At 39.6% G+C, this 16,079-nt stretch overlaps 1 protein-coding gene across 1 annotated transcript; it reads left to right on the forward strand.

Annotated features, from left to right (window-relative positions):
- Window positions 1-1,137: 1,137 nt before the first annotated feature.
- LOC114554981 (trichohyalin-like) lies at window positions 1,138-14,576 on the forward strand. The gene is made up of 2 exons (XM_028577101.1): window positions 1,138-2,407; window positions 14,402-14,576. Exons 1-2 carry the CDS (start codon window positions 1,248-1,250, stop codon window positions 14,574-14,576), a joined length of 1,335 nt encoding a protein of 444 aa, XP_028432902.1. The 5' UTR covers window positions 1,138-1,247.
- Window positions 14,577-16,079: the final 1,503 nt, after the last annotated feature.

A 16,079-nucleotide genomic window follows, 5' to 3' on the forward strand; every position in this document is an offset into this window, starting at 1 on the left:
TGGTTATGGTTAAGGTTATGTTTAGGAAAAGAAGAACAGGTCTCTGGGGGACGCGGGACAGCAATGGGACGGTTGGGTTTAGGAAAAGAAGAACGGGGAAAGGAAACGTGACACGCGGGACACAAAGTCCTGTGTTTTTTGACCTATCCACCCCCCCAACCACTCTCCCTACGCGGCTTTTCGGCTTTTCATACTACTCGCTACCGTAGTCGCTCTTACTACATTAGTTTAAAAAACCTTGCTGACCAAACAAAAAATAAACGAGATAAACGTGTCCGTATACACAAATCAATAGATTAAATTACGTGACCATTTCACGAACTGCTGTGAGAGTGGGTTGGGAGTTTAGGAAGGGCGCAGCCCACCCGCCTCCATCACCCTGGGGTGACCCCCACAGTCAACATTGTCTTCTTCTTGTCCTTCCACTTCCTGGGCTCCATCATCTCCCAGGACCTCAAATGGGAGCTGAACATCACGGCCCAAACTGAAAGAGACGCTTGTGAAGGAGGCATCTTGAAGACAGCAGCAAACATGTTTAAACTATTCCAGGTAGTAGAATGTGTACAGTACACTTTGTGTGAGTCCCATGTAGTGACATAAATGCATAATAGAAGTTGGCTTTTTAAGAAAATGTGCCGAAATATTGGGCTATATACTTCTATTTTGCCGTTTTTCAGTCTGGAGAAGTCATCTGATGCAGCCTAACATCACACAGTGTGTCATCACCATAGATACATACACACACACACAAAGATCCCAGTTTTAAATATCTGTACATATTTTTATTAAAATGTACTTTTTGTTTCATATTGCTTAATAACCATACAAATAGATTTATAAAATGATATAAACCCATCCTAATATTGTGTTAATGTACATATAATGTTTAATATGTTTTGTCTGATGCTTTGGCAACATTGTTATTGAAACATTCATGCCAATCAAGCCCCTTGAATTGAATTGAATTGATAAGGAACATGTTCTGTATATGATCTATGGCCATCACATTCTGGAACTTGTCATGAAGAGTGACATGTCACAGTGTGACACATTCTAAACCTTCCATGGCATTCTATGGTTCTGTTTAGAATACAATCCTGGGTGCTTACAGGCACTTAACAGTCTGAACTCATTACCGACACATCTCTTTTTGTGACAGACCAAAACTTCCGTACTACAACAACAGAGCAATACTACTCTACACTGCAGTACTCCACTATCGCAACAAATACTTTTGTTCAGCGATCATGGCAACAATGCCGGCGACAGTCGTTGAGGACCGGAAGAAAGACCAACTGGAAACTCAAGAACGAATCAACCAGCTGGTCTCTGAAAATGCTGGCCTTGAGGAAGAGAAAAGGAAAATCCTGACGGCTCTACGTTCAGAGAGAACCATAAGGAAAAATTTCCAAAAGGAGAGTAAGATCAAGGAGAAGGAGAAAAATGAAGAGATTCACTCTCTCAGAGAAAGTTTGAAGGAAGAGAAGAACATCTCCCTGTCAGCCAAACTTCACTGGACTGGTGAGTTCAACCGGGTCGTCAGGCTCTTGAGACAGGAGCAAGAGAGGAACAGAGAGAGCCAGGAGAAGAAGATTAATGGTATATTATCAACCATATCAAACCACAATTTGATGGACAAGGACGCAAAGCTCCAAACTCTGGCAGAGGACAATGATAGGAAGTTGAGCCATGTCGTCCAGGAAAAGGATGATCTGATGAAGATGAAGACGGCTCTCAAAGTGAAGTATTTGGAGAGCGAAGCCAAGCTCACGGAGAAGGAAAGGCAGATCATCCAGAGGGAGGCAGAGTTTGAAACAAAACTCGCCACTCTGGAAGACCAAATGACGTGTGAGCTCGCTGCAAAAGAGAGCTTTGAGAAACGGCATGAGCTGGAAAGAGAGAGCAGAGAGATGGAGTGGAACAACAAAGAGAGCCAAATGGAGAACGAAATCAAGCTCTTAAAAGAGCAAAACTCTGATCTTCAGGTACAAAACCACAGCCTCCAGGAGCTCGAAAAGAACAGCAGAAGGCTGGAGGAGTGGATTAACAAAGAGAGCCAAATGGAGAACGAAATCAAGATCTTAAAAGAGCAAAACTCTGATCTTCAGGTACAAAACCACAGCCTCCAGGAGCTCGAAAAGAACAGCAGAAGGATGGAGACGGAGTGGATTACCAAAGAGAGCCAAATGGAGAACAAAATCAAGATCCTAAAAGCGCAAAACTCTGATCTTAAGGTCAATCTCCTTAGCCTGCAGGAGCCGGCTCAAAAAACAGACAAGGAGAAGGCCAGAATGAAAAAGCAGGAAGAGAAGGAAGAGAAGGCCCAGAAGGCGGAAGAAAAGAGGCTGAAGAAGGAGACGAAAGAGGCGGAGGAGCAAGAGAATCAACAGAAGGAGGAAAATAAGAAGCAAGAGAAGGAAGAATTGAAAAGACAGAAGAAGGAAAAAGAGGAGATGGAGAAAAAAGTCAAGAGAGAGAGGAAGAAGCAGGCGAAGAGAGAGGAGGGATTGAAAAGACAGAAGAAATAAAAGGAGCCTAGAGTGACAGAAGAGGAGCAGAAGGAGAAGAAAGAGGATTAACATCATCAACCTTTCTCTCCTCCACTTCACCTCGATCCCCCCTCTCCCCCTCCCCCCCAAAAAAACTGGGTGATCCGGTTACCTGCCACCTTTCAAAAACTTGCAGGTTAAAATTTTAAAATAGTGTTGGTGCATTCCGGGTGATCTGGTTTTACTGCCACATTTCAATTATTAAAATATATATATATATATATATATATATATTTATTTTAAAATAAATCTCTTATCTGTGCATTTGTCTTTTTAAATGGGTTCAATAAAAACACACATCTACTGTGAAAACCTGACCGCAAATGTTTCACATATTTACCTTGTTTGATTGAACTGAAGATGATCAAATTAATTTTACACAATATGAAGTCATTCTGGAGTCTAAGGGCACGTTCACACCTTTCATTCTGTAGACTTGGTGCGATTCGGGGTTATAGTTGTAACGTTGTTGCATTTTTCACATGTTCATTTAGCGCTCACAGTGCACTTTGTCAAGTGCACCAAACACTGTAATCAAACAGTCGCTGGTCTATTAGACAGAATATACGGGTGCAGTGGCGTAACGAGCCAACACCGGGCCCCTATGCAGGATTATCAAGGCGGGCCCCCCCGACTACAGCTCGTGATGACGGCGCAATGTCCACGAGTAGGCTACCGTGAATAGGACAGGAGACGATCATACAGACACGGCATATAAGAGATGACAAAATCAGGAGTAGCCTACGCGCACCACAACAAAAAAAAAACACTGGTGAATGTCCACCATAACACCAGAAAAAACACACTAGGACAGTCCTTCCAGGATTTCGCTGCGTTTTTTTTGAGATTGTTGCGGCCCAAAATGCCTGATTTCACGGGAGCTTTTGTAAAAAATTGCGATAAAAGTTGCAATGTCTTTTGTATGTTTGTTGCAATGAAGTTGCAGAACAAAGTTGCAATTCTTTTTGTATAGTTCTTTAAAAATAAAAAGGAAAGTTGTTTTGGGGAGAATAATAATTATTACTATTAATTAATTACTCTGGGCTGAGATTTCCTAGGAACCTTAGCAAAAAGACTCAGGATGCTGTTGGTATAATATGAAAATGGCTGGTGGATTTAAGACAAAAAATTATAATTTATTGAATGAATCAAATATGAACATATATGTCTGATGTCATATTGTTGATCTTTACATTGTTAGTTAATTTCATATCCTGGCCACACACAAACAAACACACACACATTCATACGGTTTGATATTGGACTTTAACTTATCATTGCACTTACAATAACGAGTGTAGCTGTCCTCAATTTAGGTCATCATGTCGTCTCATCTGCGTTTTTTCCTGCATCCACCGTGTGTGTGCGCGTGCGTGCGTGCGTGCGTGCGTGTGCGTGTGCGTGTGTCAGTTGCGAGGGAAATGGAGCAGCAGCCCTGCCCGCTGCAGACAGCAGACAGTATTGAAACTGCAGCAGCTTCAGCGACTTTAGGGTGAAAAAATGTTACAGCGTACATTGATGTTAAATGTATATAGGTTGAAATGTTTTTCGCTGTACGTTTTGTTGGTCAATGTGAGATGTTCGAGTCACACACACGTCTCGTCTTCATAACAGAAACAAGGAAATTAATTTGACCCGTTCTCTAGCTAGTGCTAATGTTAGCTGGTAACTTATGGTAAGGTCTGACAATTTCCAACCAGTTCTGTGTACTGCCGTACATGCAGATTACCTGCCGGCTGCCAACTCTGCTGGATGACTTAGCGCAGCACAATTGAAACCATAGACAGGACTGAGGAGGTGCGACTAGGTTGAACCGCGATGAAGTAATTTGGATAGATGTGCGTTCACGGCTTTCCTTACCAGAACGTGAGGTAGATCATGTTGTATCTTCTAATGAAGAACTGAATGTCCACAACATCCACATATGTTCGCAAGTTTAATGCAACGGGCAGCATTACATCTTTACAGTTACTTTCACCTGTCTCACGCTAACAACAACTTCTTCGGTCTTTGTTTAATGTCCTTTGGGTCACAGGGACCCTTTCAGTTTATTTGACTTTTTGTATTGGCCTGGCGTTGCGCTTCGGGCCTGGCCAGTGTTCAATGGTATTTCTCTGCTACCGCGGCCCTGGCCTTCGGGTCTCTGTGACCCGTACGTTATTCCGTGGTATTTCTCTACTACCGCAGCTCTGGCCTTTGGGTCTCTGTGACCCGTACGTTATTCCGTGGTATTTCTACTGGCCTTCGGGTCTCGGGGACCCATACATTATTCAATGGTATTCGGGGAACCCTGGCCTGGCTTGTAGTAGTAATAACACAGAAAGGGTAAGAGAAAAGGGAAAGAAACAAACCTCATCCTCAACCTACTAAACACTTGTATTACACACACATACTGTACACATGTGCCCGAGAGGAATCAGGGCGCCCGCGTGGTGCTGGACATGACCGAGGGCCTGTGTGACATGTGACAACTTTTTCACCTCCTACGAGCTGTTCATCGAGAGGCGCTCGCGTCTCCCTCGCACGCAAGCGTCCGCCGCGCTCATCAAAGCCGTGGCGGCGAGGTCAGGCGAGGCGAACATGTGACATGGAATAACAGAATAAGCGAGGGTCCCGGGGACCTGAAGGACGAGGCCGCGAGGCTAATAGAAAATGCATAGAATCACAATAAGCCAGGGTCCCGCAGAGCCGAAGGACGAGGCCGCGTGTTCCGGTGAGATGAAGGACAACACAAGGGTTAAGATTTTCAATAGTAAAGTTTAAAGGGCTGCAACTAACGATTATTGTCATCGTCAATTTATCTGTGGATTATCAGAAAATTGTGAAAAATGTTGATCAGTGTTTCTCAAAGCCCAAGATGACATCCTCAAATGCTTTTTATGAGATATTCAGTTTACCGTCACAGAGGAGAGAAGACACTAAAAGCTATTCACATTTAACAAGCTGGAACCAGAGAGGTTTTACCCTTTTTCATAAACAATAACTCAAACTCAAATTAGTCGATTATCAAAATAGTTGGAGATTCATCTAATAGTTGACAACTAATCGATTAATCGTTGCAGCTTTAGCCATGTTTATGGATTTTCTATAAGAATTGTCTAATCAGAATTCTGCCTTTAAAATCAGAACTCAAATATTTGTTTCACATTAGCCCAAATCCTTTTCTGTAGTTAAACCATAACTTCCAGTCAAAAGTTACTTTACCAACCCTTCAGTTTTATTACATTGGACTACTAGTGAGGCTCACAAGCTGCCATAAAACTGAAGGAAGACCTCCACCTAGTGGCCAAAATTGAAAATTACTCTAGTCACTAAACCAATAAATCATTAAATAACCTATCAAATAATCAATCAACCAATCAATCAATCGCTTAATGGAGAAAATAATAAATAAAAAACACCTGTTGAGCAGCCAAGAAACATGTTGTAGTATCAGAAGTATGTTTGTAGTTTGTTTCTTTTATCAAAGTTTGAACACAGAAACATCCAAAAAAGTCACAACATACAGTTTGACATATTTCATGTTTTATTCAAACGTTTGGATAGAAGATGAAGCGCATTAACCTGCGAGAGCATGAGATCAAACATCGCCATACATGCACAATTCTGATATCACAGCCAACAACAGTTTCTAGTTCAACCTGACAAACTCTGTCTTAGCACCTTAGAAAAAGAAGCAGAACCTGCTTGGACAGAATTATGTCAATGACACAAATATAAAAATAAAATAAAAAAGTCACATTATATATTACAAAAAATTCTTCTTTTACATTGTGACAGCAGGCTGTTGTCTTATGTTTTTTTTGTAATGCCCATAACATCTAGCTCAGTTGTACTTTTAAGAACTACAAGCAGCAGGATAATATTAATAAAGCAGTTTATATTTCATTCATCCATTCACACCCCGATGACAGCGAGCCACCATGCAAGGAGCTGTCTGACCATCGGGAGCAATTTGGGATTCAGTGTCTTGCTCAAGGACAGTTATGGCCAAGAGGGATCAGGGATCAAACCACCGACCCTGCGATTAACTGATGATCTGCTAGCAGGTATTTTTCTTTTAAAGGAGACATATTATGCTCTTTTCACGTTTCTCAGTTGTATTTTAAGCTATTAAAAAACAGACAATACAAAGACAGCTATGTAAGAGGACAAACCATGTGACTATAACCCCCCCCCCCCTCGCTACTCCTGCAACTATAGAAATAAAATTAACCATAATCCATTATATTATATATTCATCCCTACTAGAAATGCAACTGTAGCAAGTATTTCACTATCACTGTTATCAACACTCATATTTAGACGCAAGGCGACAAAGTCGTTGCTATGGAGAGGATACACCGTCTCATCTCATTGGTGTAAACTGACAGGTTTCAGAAAGTTGCAGACCTGCACATTGCAAGTAGCTGCAGGCAAATATTTGTCCCCAGTAATGTTTGAGGGAGGGGCATGCCCAGAACACATGTCCCACTGAGGATGGACTACAACTGCATCTTGAACAGTTTGTCTGTTTGAGCCGCACCCAGTTGAAAATCAGGGTGAAACGTGAGGAAAGGAAGCAAGAGAAGTAAACATGGATGCAAATAAACGACCTGAGATGAGTAGGAAGGGGAGCCAAATCGGAATGGCTTGTTGAAACTGACGGTTTGGTCTGCTCTCAAGATACATAAATGTTTCTGCACAGCACTAAAAAAAAGTTTTTCATAATATGTCCCCTTTAAAATTAAATTCAGTGACAATTGTGATTTCCTTTAGCTGAGAATCATAAAGAAAAGATCCGGTATAAGTATTAACTGATTTGATCTAACTGATCATATGAGAACATAAACAGTAATTCTTCACCAGCTGCCTGTGAGTTTTAGAATTTAAAATTGTGTTAATAATATTTTTGTTACTTTATGGTCAAACAAAGCTACGGTAGCACTTTCTATTAAGCCTGTCTCTATAATGCATTTTAAATGCTTATAATGCTATAGAAGTATAGTTATAAGCACTTATTAATAATCATAATGCTTTATAACTATAATCATAACACAAAGCATTTCTATAATGACTTATAAGGTCAAGTATTATAATACTCGGAGGATCATAGTGTATTATAGTATGTCTCATAACTTAATACATTATAATCATTTTATAATGCATAATAATCACTTCGATAAGGCATTATAATGTGATTATAAGTCACTTTAAGTGGTCATTGGGTGCTTCAAGTAAAGTGAAAAACATATTTAAATCTATTCAAGAAGAACTGAAAACTTTGTAAAATGAATTTACATGTTACAGGTCATAACAGAAATTGAGTACTGCAATTTGAAAACAAATGTTTGGTAAAGAACAAAAGAATGATGGACATCTAACTAATGTAATGTACTCAATTTACTCAAATTATAGCCCTTTGAAGTGAGCTTGTCCCTCAGGATCATTATTTTGCAAGGATCATAGTGTATTTCTCAGGGTTGTAATATATTGTAGCCTCATATTTAAAATCAATTTGGTGTAACTGAGTGACAGAACATTTTTAAATAGCCTATGTATGTGTTACTTTGTTTATCTAAACTGGTGGAGAGACATCAGCCACTCAGAGAGATACTGGTCAAGTCCCGCCTCTAGCTTTATTTGATTGACAGATCATGACGCACCTTCATGATTGCGCGAGAGAGAGGACATGTGCTTGTGATACAGCAACCGGAGCAAAGAAAACAAATTATTAGCAGCAAAAAGTTAACAGTTAGTGTTAGTGCTGTAATGTTCATTGTCAATGGATTAAAGTAATAAGATCTCAGTCAGTAAAGCAAATTCTACCACATTGATCAGTATTATTATATTATCATTTCCAAAGAGAAACATGTTAAACTAATATTCTACTTTGGGGAATGTGATTATTTATGTAACAATGTATTTCGTACTCTCACAAGAGAGTGGGCATCGCAAATATTAGCAGGGCCATATGTAACATGCATACATATCATCCTTCCTGATTTTGGATTGAGGAAAAGTGTAATGCTATTGTCATAATCAGTTGTTTAATTAGTGTTACAAGGTAGTGGTGAAATGTCCATCATTTTAGAGCACTCAATTTCTGTTATGACCTGACTTAAACAAATAAATATTCTTTTATCTTACAAAATTGCATAGAGTTCAATCACATTATAATGCCTTATAGCAGTGATTATTATGCATTATAAAATGATTATAATGTATTAAGTTATGAGACATGTAATACACTATGATCCTGGAAAGTCTGAGTATTATAATACTTGACCTTATAAGTCATTATAAAAATTCTTGATAGTGTGTTATGATTATAGTTATAAAGCATTATGATTATTCATAAGTGCTTATAACTATACTTATAGAGCATTATAAGCTGATTATAACACATTATAACTGTGTTTATAAAGCAGTATAGAGACAGGCGTCATAGAAAGTTACCAAAGCTACAGTTTAACGTTCTCAACAACAGTCCAGTGGGCAGTTTTATGACTGAGCTTTGTGACATTCAAACTATTCATTTAATTAATGATGATCATCATTGTGTTGTATTTTGGGATTGTCTCTTCTTCTCTGCAGGAAGAAAATATACAGTTTATGAGTTAAATTCAATAAAACACAAACCCTGATGTAAATACCAACAGCTGAGAAGATAAAACTGTCTAAAGATGAGATTCATATAAATAATCTGTCGTATTGTCTTTGCATTAAGAATATGTTGATACAAAACATTATTTAATCTTACCTTTAACTGTTTTAGTATGGGGTAAAGCTTGGCTCCAATCATAGCTAGAGTGGCACCAATAAAACCAATTACCAAAATACCACCGATCCATTGATTGCGCAAACCTGAAAGAGAAGACAAAAAGTTAATGTAACACAGATCATATACAGCAGACTGGACAAACTCTAGAGCTGTTTCGTTTTGGTGAGAATGTGATCCGACCTTGAATCGCACTAACTATGTACTCCGCAAGTCTGAGCTAAGCATCTCCTGTAGTCAGGTGTGCTTTGTAATCTACAATGCTGCTAAGCAGCAAACTGTAGCAGCTTCAATGATTCTCCCTACAAAAATAGACTGCGGTCAAGCTCGCTATCACTCGCACCTCCGTGGTCAAACCAGCTGCCGGAAAAGTCGGCAGAGCAGAGCGAAGTCTCAGTAAGCACAGCACAAGTCATTAAGAACAGGTTCTTATGGGGGCCTAACATATATACATAACGTTTACCGTATAACGAGAGAAGTGGACAGGTACATGCGTGAATATGAGAGAATAACATACAAATGTTTAGCTGGAAAATTATGATGTGGAAAAGCAACTGCAGATGTCGGTGAACACGGATTAGATGGTGTTTTTGAAAGATGAAAGGTAAATTAGTTTGTTCCGTTTAAGAATCTTTTGCATAGCATTCCAGTCACTAGCAGCAGCAGTTGACTAGTGAATAAAGGGTGCAGTGGAGTTTGATGACAGGGGAATTTGTGGCAAACCAGATAGCAGAATGATAGAGTGTATCGACGTTATCAAATCGCTCACGAAACAATGTCCGATTATTTAAATGAAATGAGCTGATTATATCATAGAGATGAGAGAAATATGCACTAGTCCAAAACACAGCACCTTCTTCCTGTATTTACGTTTTTGCTTCCGCCCCCCTAGACCCATCTGACCAATAAGTGTTGGCTGAGTATTTCCATTTAATGCTACTTTATACATTTTACTTCACTACATTCATCATACATATACAGTAACATTAATTTCATCTTACATATGTATAAAACATTATATATAATACTTGTTTGCACTTTAACCAGCTGACCGCCAGTTTCTTGGGCAATGTAGCACCAATTTATAAAAAACAACCATCTTTTCAGCCGTGAAATACTTCTACAGTAAGTAAATAATCTGAGTACTGCTTCCAATAATAACCTTGGTGTGGACATCCAATGAGAGATGTCAGTCAGACAGGCAGAGGTGCGAGCTGCTACCTGTGTTTTAGACTGGGGAAAAGAGGGAATTAGTTGGGTGACGTCTGTGTAGCTGTGATAGGAAAAGCCATGTGAGTGAATAACAGAACCAAGAGAGTTGGTGTACAGAGAAGGGAGCGGAGGGGACCCAGGATGTAACCTTGAGGGACCCCAGTTGCAGGGGCGTCGGACTGGGGGTAAAACCAATACTGATTACCAGGGCCCAAAGGGGAGAGAGGGCCCTTGAAAAGTCTGGAATATATTTTATTTCACCAGGATATTTTCATTTCCTAATTAAATTTCATAATGCATGTCAGATGAAATGTAAAGTTAGTGTATTGGCTGAATAACTTGGTTGATCGACTAACTACATTTTGTATACACAAAAAGACTATCTAAGGTCTCACACCCCCCTTGCTAATGCGCCAAATGGTTTAGTCCATCTGCACGCATTTTGTTTACGTTAGCTAGATCAGGTGAGCGTCTGGTGGAGCGCAAACTTCTGCTGTAGAAATGTCTTTCTCAAAGAAAGCCAAATCATGCTACCAAAAAGAAAGGAAAGACAGGAGGAGGAGAGAACACAAAATGAGGGGAAACAATTGGGATCTGACTTTTCAAAGAAAGGTGAGCATAAACTAGAAAACAAAATCCGTGGTGCTAAACTGCTTGAATATCTGTGACTGTTAGTGCTAAAAAACGGACTAAGACAACCCATTGAAAGAGCAGAACATAGACTTTAAAATTATTATTTGGTTATATGTAATCTGAGGTAAAGGCTAAATAAATAAACTACACTAACAATGCTGTTTGCATACAACACACCACTGTAGTATGGATATAGAACTGTTGCTCAAAACAAACAAATGCTTGATAAGATTACAAATACTATATCAGAGTTTAAAGCCCTCAACCCCATAGATTTCATTCTAATGGGAGGTGACTGGAATATGACCCCAGATGAATGGAAAAATAGATGGCCTTCTAAATTTTACAGCAATCATTACAACCCCATAATTAGAGAATTTATGAATAATAACTGCCTGGTTGATATATGGAGAGTTTTAAACCCAGAGGAAAAACAGTTCACATGGTACAAACCCAATGGTACATGTAAATCTAGAATAGACTACTGTCTGACTGCTAGTTCATTCGGAGAGTCTACCTTTCAAGTTTCAATGTCTAAAGCCCCTTTAACTGATCACTGTTTAGCAGAAATAACACTAAATCCAACTTGTAGGAAAATGAACAGCAAAGGGTACTGGAAATTTAATACTAATTTGCTAAGAAATAAGGACTACTGTTCAAAAATAAAAGAAATAATTAATGAAATTGAAGCTGCCAAATCCATAAATAATTATTGCAATAAGTGGGAATATGTAAAATACAAAGTTAGAGAATTTTCTATAAAATTTAGCAAAGAGCTTAATAAGCAAAGGCAAAAAGAGGAAAGTAACCTGTTTTATGAAATCAGCCAGTGCTGTAGTAGGCCCAGAGAAACAAAGAGACACAGACAAGACAAAGAGAAACTAATGAAATTACAATTACAATATATATCTCAAAAGAGCTCAAGGTGGGTTTGTAAGGTCAAGAGCCAAATGGATTGAGGAGGGAGAAAAAAACACTTTTTGCAACTTAGAAAAGTGAAGACAGGAAAAGAAGGCGATAACAAGCTTACTGGTAGAGGGAATAGAATGTAATCAAACTAAAGTAATAGAAAAAGAAGTTTTCACCTTTTACAGTAAGCTCTATACATCTGCATACTCCTGTACTGATTCCAATAGCTTCTTTGACAAAGTCATAAACTTCATACCAACCATTGATGATGTATTTAAAGGAATTTGTGAATCAGATTTAAGAATAGAAGAATTAGATGCTGTTAATTTGAAATTGTCAGTAAACAAATCCCCTGGCTCTGATGGACTCACCGCTAGCTTCTATAAGTTTTTTTGGAATGATATTAGAAATATGCTGTTCAAAGCACTGCAAGAATGCATAGAGAATAAACAATCGATGCCAACGATGAAACAAGGTTTGATTACTCATATTCCAAAGTCTGGCAAGGATAAAAGAATACTAGATAATCTTAGACCAATTACATTGCATTAAAATAATTTCAATAAATATCTAAATGAAATTTAGCCAGGGCTACATATTATTTAGAACACCTCTTTACTTTGCAGTCACATTTTGATGGTAATATAGCTACATATTGTGAACACAATAACCACACTAGAGCAAGTCAAAATGCCTCTACTCCTTACATATATGACTGAAGAGGGACCAGTTAACTAACTTTGTAGAAAGTTCACACAGACTAGGAGCAAATATCCAGAAGAGCTGCAAAACAAGTAGCCTAATAAAAAAAAAAAATAAACAAGTTAGTGTATCACTGTAGTTACTCACTGACAGCAGCTGCTAGGCCCAGAGTCTAGGTTTGAAGGAGATCTAGAACTAGGACTCAGGAATAACAGACCAAGGGGTGAATTTGAACTTATTTAAGAAGACAATAACTAGTATTAGACAATTTAAACACATCAATTTGGTACCAAACCACACAGAAATTTAAAATACACACACACACACACACACACACACACACACACACACACACACACACATACAATGCCAGTAAATGCAGACACAAGTGTGGCTACAGTTTTCAAAAACGCAGACAGCGTTTGCTGCAATATAACTTAATGGCTAGATGGCATGGCAGTCAGTGTCACTTCCTAGACAGACAGGGACCACAGTGTTCTCTATGACCCAGGCACAAGACAAAAGCTTTCCTAGGCTCTGGTGACAGGCTGGAGGTCGAAGGTTAAGGCACCTTTATTTCTATAGCACCTTTCAGGAACAAGGCAATGTAAGTGCTTCAGATAAAACATTATATCTCCCACTTCGTTTTTAGGTTATCCCACTTCTTCTTGACCTGGTCGTGGGAGACCCTCCCTCCAAACCCCATCATCTCCAAAATAAGCCTATGTGAATGAGGGGGGGAATAAAAAGCAGATTACACAGCTATTACTTGTGAACATTAAACAATAGCGAAGCTTCTCACCGATATCCGTTGGCAGCGGTGTCCCTCCCCCTGGTAAACAGCTGCCTGCTGCCTACACGTAGACGTATGAACGTCTCCGTTTGTTCCTTAGTCCCTGTCAGAAAAGACGAGAAAGCTATCAGTGTAACGCTGTGGATGGTATAATGTTAACGTTACATTAGTTTGATGTAGCATCCTCGAAATTCTGGCTTCGAAGAATCCTTCCTTGACATTGACAAACACCTAGTAGTCTCTTATGAATCCTGAAAAGTCTAAAGAGTTTAAAATTAGAGCAGCCTAACTTGCCTAAGTAATTACTTTGCAGAAGATGAAAAGAACAGGCTTCATAATAGGTTACAGGTTTTTACAACTACTTACACACAAAATCTTTACATGTCAACCGATTTTTGAAACCTCTCATTTAAAGAGCAAAACTACACACCAAATCTCCAAGACCATGAGCTATTTCTCAGCCTTTCACTCAGTTTTCAATTGCATAAAACACACTACACACGCTTCTCTCCCTAAAGACACAAAAATCTGACAGGAAGTGACTTGCTGTCCTTTTCCAAACACAACCAATCAAAATGATACACTTTTTCACCAGGTCACACACTCTCCTCACACGAGTAAACACTACTTGCTTAAATGATCACTAACCAATCACTGCTTTTTAGTATAGGCCTATAAATAGGTCAAAGGTCAGATTACCTGCTTGGAACAGTGGATGCCGACAATAGACAGAGAGCAAGGAGAGTAGGAGGGAGAGGCAGGGGACGACAACCAGAGCTGCATCTCATGTTGCTTAAATTGCCTCCTGGAGTCCTCCACTTGCCTCCCTTCCTCGCGTCTTAGTCCCTCCCACCGAGGAGTCACGGGAGAGATCTGCACAGCTTCAGGGAAGGCTGATATCGGCTATATCTCCGAGGTGTTCCCTCCTCGAAGCTCGCTCCTCGGCCCTCAGGACAGAAATAAGAGCTTTGAGACGGCCTTCACTGAGGAGGGACGGAATAACTTCCGGTTCAGCTGAGGACAGAGGAGTCGAGGAGCTATCAAATAAGGGACATGGGATGTACCTCAGGACAAGTTCATGGAGGAAGAGTTGGAAGAGGAGGAGGAGGAAGAAGAGGACAAGAGCAGAGAAAAGATCAGATGTTTAGATCAGGGCCACACTTACTGATCACTGGTTATTCACCCCCACCCACCCCATAAGAACGCACACACACACACACACACACACACACACACACACCTGTGTGCGAATGGCTCCTGTAATATGTAAAAGTTCTTTTAGTAGGCTACTTGTTAAAACTAGAAAAGCACTGTATAAATACAGATGTAAAAAAGTGTAAACGATGAGGCTCCAGCAGTAGTATCAGATCTGTGAGGCATTGGGAAAGAGCGCCACCTGCCCATTGACACCTCGTTGTGGCCGAACATGGTAATGCAGGCCGGCATCATGGCGCTTTAGATGAGGATTCGATTCTAAGCGAGTAGAGGCCACATTAAAAAATAACAAAACGACAACACAATCTAATGGGCTCGTATTTTCAGCAGACAAAATAACTGACAAAGTACTACAGTGGCAGCCGTGGCTAGAGGAAATGTGATTTAGCTTAGAGCCCAACTCACCATGACCATATATACCTGATTAAAGTTCCCATTTTATGGATGAGCCATGAGAATTCGCATACATTCATTTTTACATGGCACGTATCAGGCGTTACCCACAATTCCAATGGGCATGGTCAGCCAAATCAACGGCAATAATTTCAAAACTAAAGCAATTTAAAATCTGAACTCAGTGTCTGCAGTGACTATGAGATAGAGAGAGTGTGTCCGACATGAAAATGAACAGAGAGTATGCCCTACATGGGAATGAATAGAAAAAACAAATATGCACCCTCAGTGAAACAAGTGAGAGATTGGAGGCCATTAAATACAGCTCGATTCCATTTCCATATTCGTAGGTGGCGGTGTGGCTGCGAGACTGTGAAGCTGGAAGTTATAGCTTCTGAGGTGGGCGTTGATGAAGTGTTGTAGAACTTGATACTACCTCGCTCTATCTCTCCTAACCCCTGGCTATCTTGGCTTTATGGAGCTATCTCTGGAAGCTGAGTCTCAAATCCGTCACTCAGCTTACATTTTTAAATTGCTTCATAGTTTTTTTAAGCTTTTACATGATACTCTTTTAATGACATTTGGCAGATAATGCAGATAATAGGCTACCTAGTTTAATTATCTGGTGTCTTTTGGGAGACAGTGGTCTGACTTTGTCTCTATAAGACCCGACGCCTAAGTGGAAGCCAGTGACAGCCAATGAAGCTGCGGCATTATTAACGCTGTCCAAGGTGCTGAAAAAGCTGCGTTTTTTCCTGCATATTTAATAATTATTATCTGGGTCGTAGGTTCGAATCCCAGTTGGGGCAATGTCTGTGATGCATTATTAAAGATAAATAGGTATTTATTAGTATGTTTTTAATCTTAGTCAAGTAAATACCTTAAACAATATATATATATATATATATATATA

Source organism: Perca flavescens, chromosome 4 (genome assembly GCF_004354835.1).
Source record: "Perca flavescens isolate YP-PL-M2 chromosome 4, PFLA_1.0, whole genome shotgun sequence".
NCBI classification, from domain to species: Eukaryota; Metazoa; Chordata; class Actinopteri; order Perciformes; family Percidae; genus Perca; species Perca flavescens.

Bases quoted from the DNA above. Each gene is read 5' to 3' on its own strand.
- LOC114554981 (XM_028577101.1), top strand. From the start codon at position 1,248: ATGGCAACAATGCCGGCGACAGTCGTTGAGGACCGGAAGAAAGACCAA. The intron at 2,408-14,401 runs GCAAGAGAAGGA...CTCGCGTCTTAG, and splicing joins CAGAAGGAGGAAAATAAGAA to TCCCTCCCACCGAGGAGTCA.